The 431-nt window shown below is 58.9% G+C and overlaps 1 protein-coding gene across 1 annotated transcript in view; it reads right to left on the reverse strand.

Moving 5' to 3' along the window:
• Window positions 1–431, reverse strand: part of LOC104084217 (carbonic anhydrase 9-like) — a gene marked incomplete at its 5' end in the record, with an annotated part of 9,325 nt that overhangs the window by 756 nt on the left and 8,138 nt on the right. The window contains one exon of the mRNA XM_009587966.1: window positions 152–175. Within this exon, the coding sequence (XP_009586261.1) occupies window positions 152–175 (24 nt within the window). The remainder of the gene's footprint in view (window positions 1–151; window positions 176–431) is intronic.

The raw sequence follows: 431 nt of genomic DNA on the forward strand, positions 1-431 counted from the left end.
GGGATCCAACTGCTGGGATGCTAGGGCAGCCCTGCAACCCCACCATGGCTGCCTGCCCCCCCAGCTCAGCACACAGCTGCCAGGACCCCCCCTTCCCAGGCAGGTACATGTCCCGGCTGCCCTCCCCTCCTTCGGGCCAGCCCTCACCTACCTGTTGCTGCTGAGCCGTCACTACCTGGAAGAGAGACAGCACAATCAAGAGGTTGCCCGAAGCGTTTGGGAAGTGTCAAGCCTGCAGGGCTTCAGGCCGTGCTGCCAAAGCAGAGCTGTCTGCAAGACTCCCCCACCCATGAACAGGCAGGGGAGAGCTGCCTGCTGGCTCCCTAGCAGCTCGCAGCATCTTGCTGCAGGAAGCCTAGCCCTGACCCCCTGCCAGAAGCAACGAGGGTTTAAAAAAAAAAAAAAAAAAAAAACATAAACACACAACCAAA

The sequence above is a fragment of the Fulmarus glacialis genome, unplaced genomic scaffold (assembly GCF_000690835.1).
Source record: "Fulmarus glacialis isolate BGI_N327 unplaced genomic scaffold, ASM69083v1 scaffold23691, whole genome shotgun sequence".
Classification (NCBI taxonomy): domain Eukaryota; kingdom Metazoa; phylum Chordata; class Aves; order Procellariiformes; family Procellariidae; genus Fulmarus; species Fulmarus glacialis.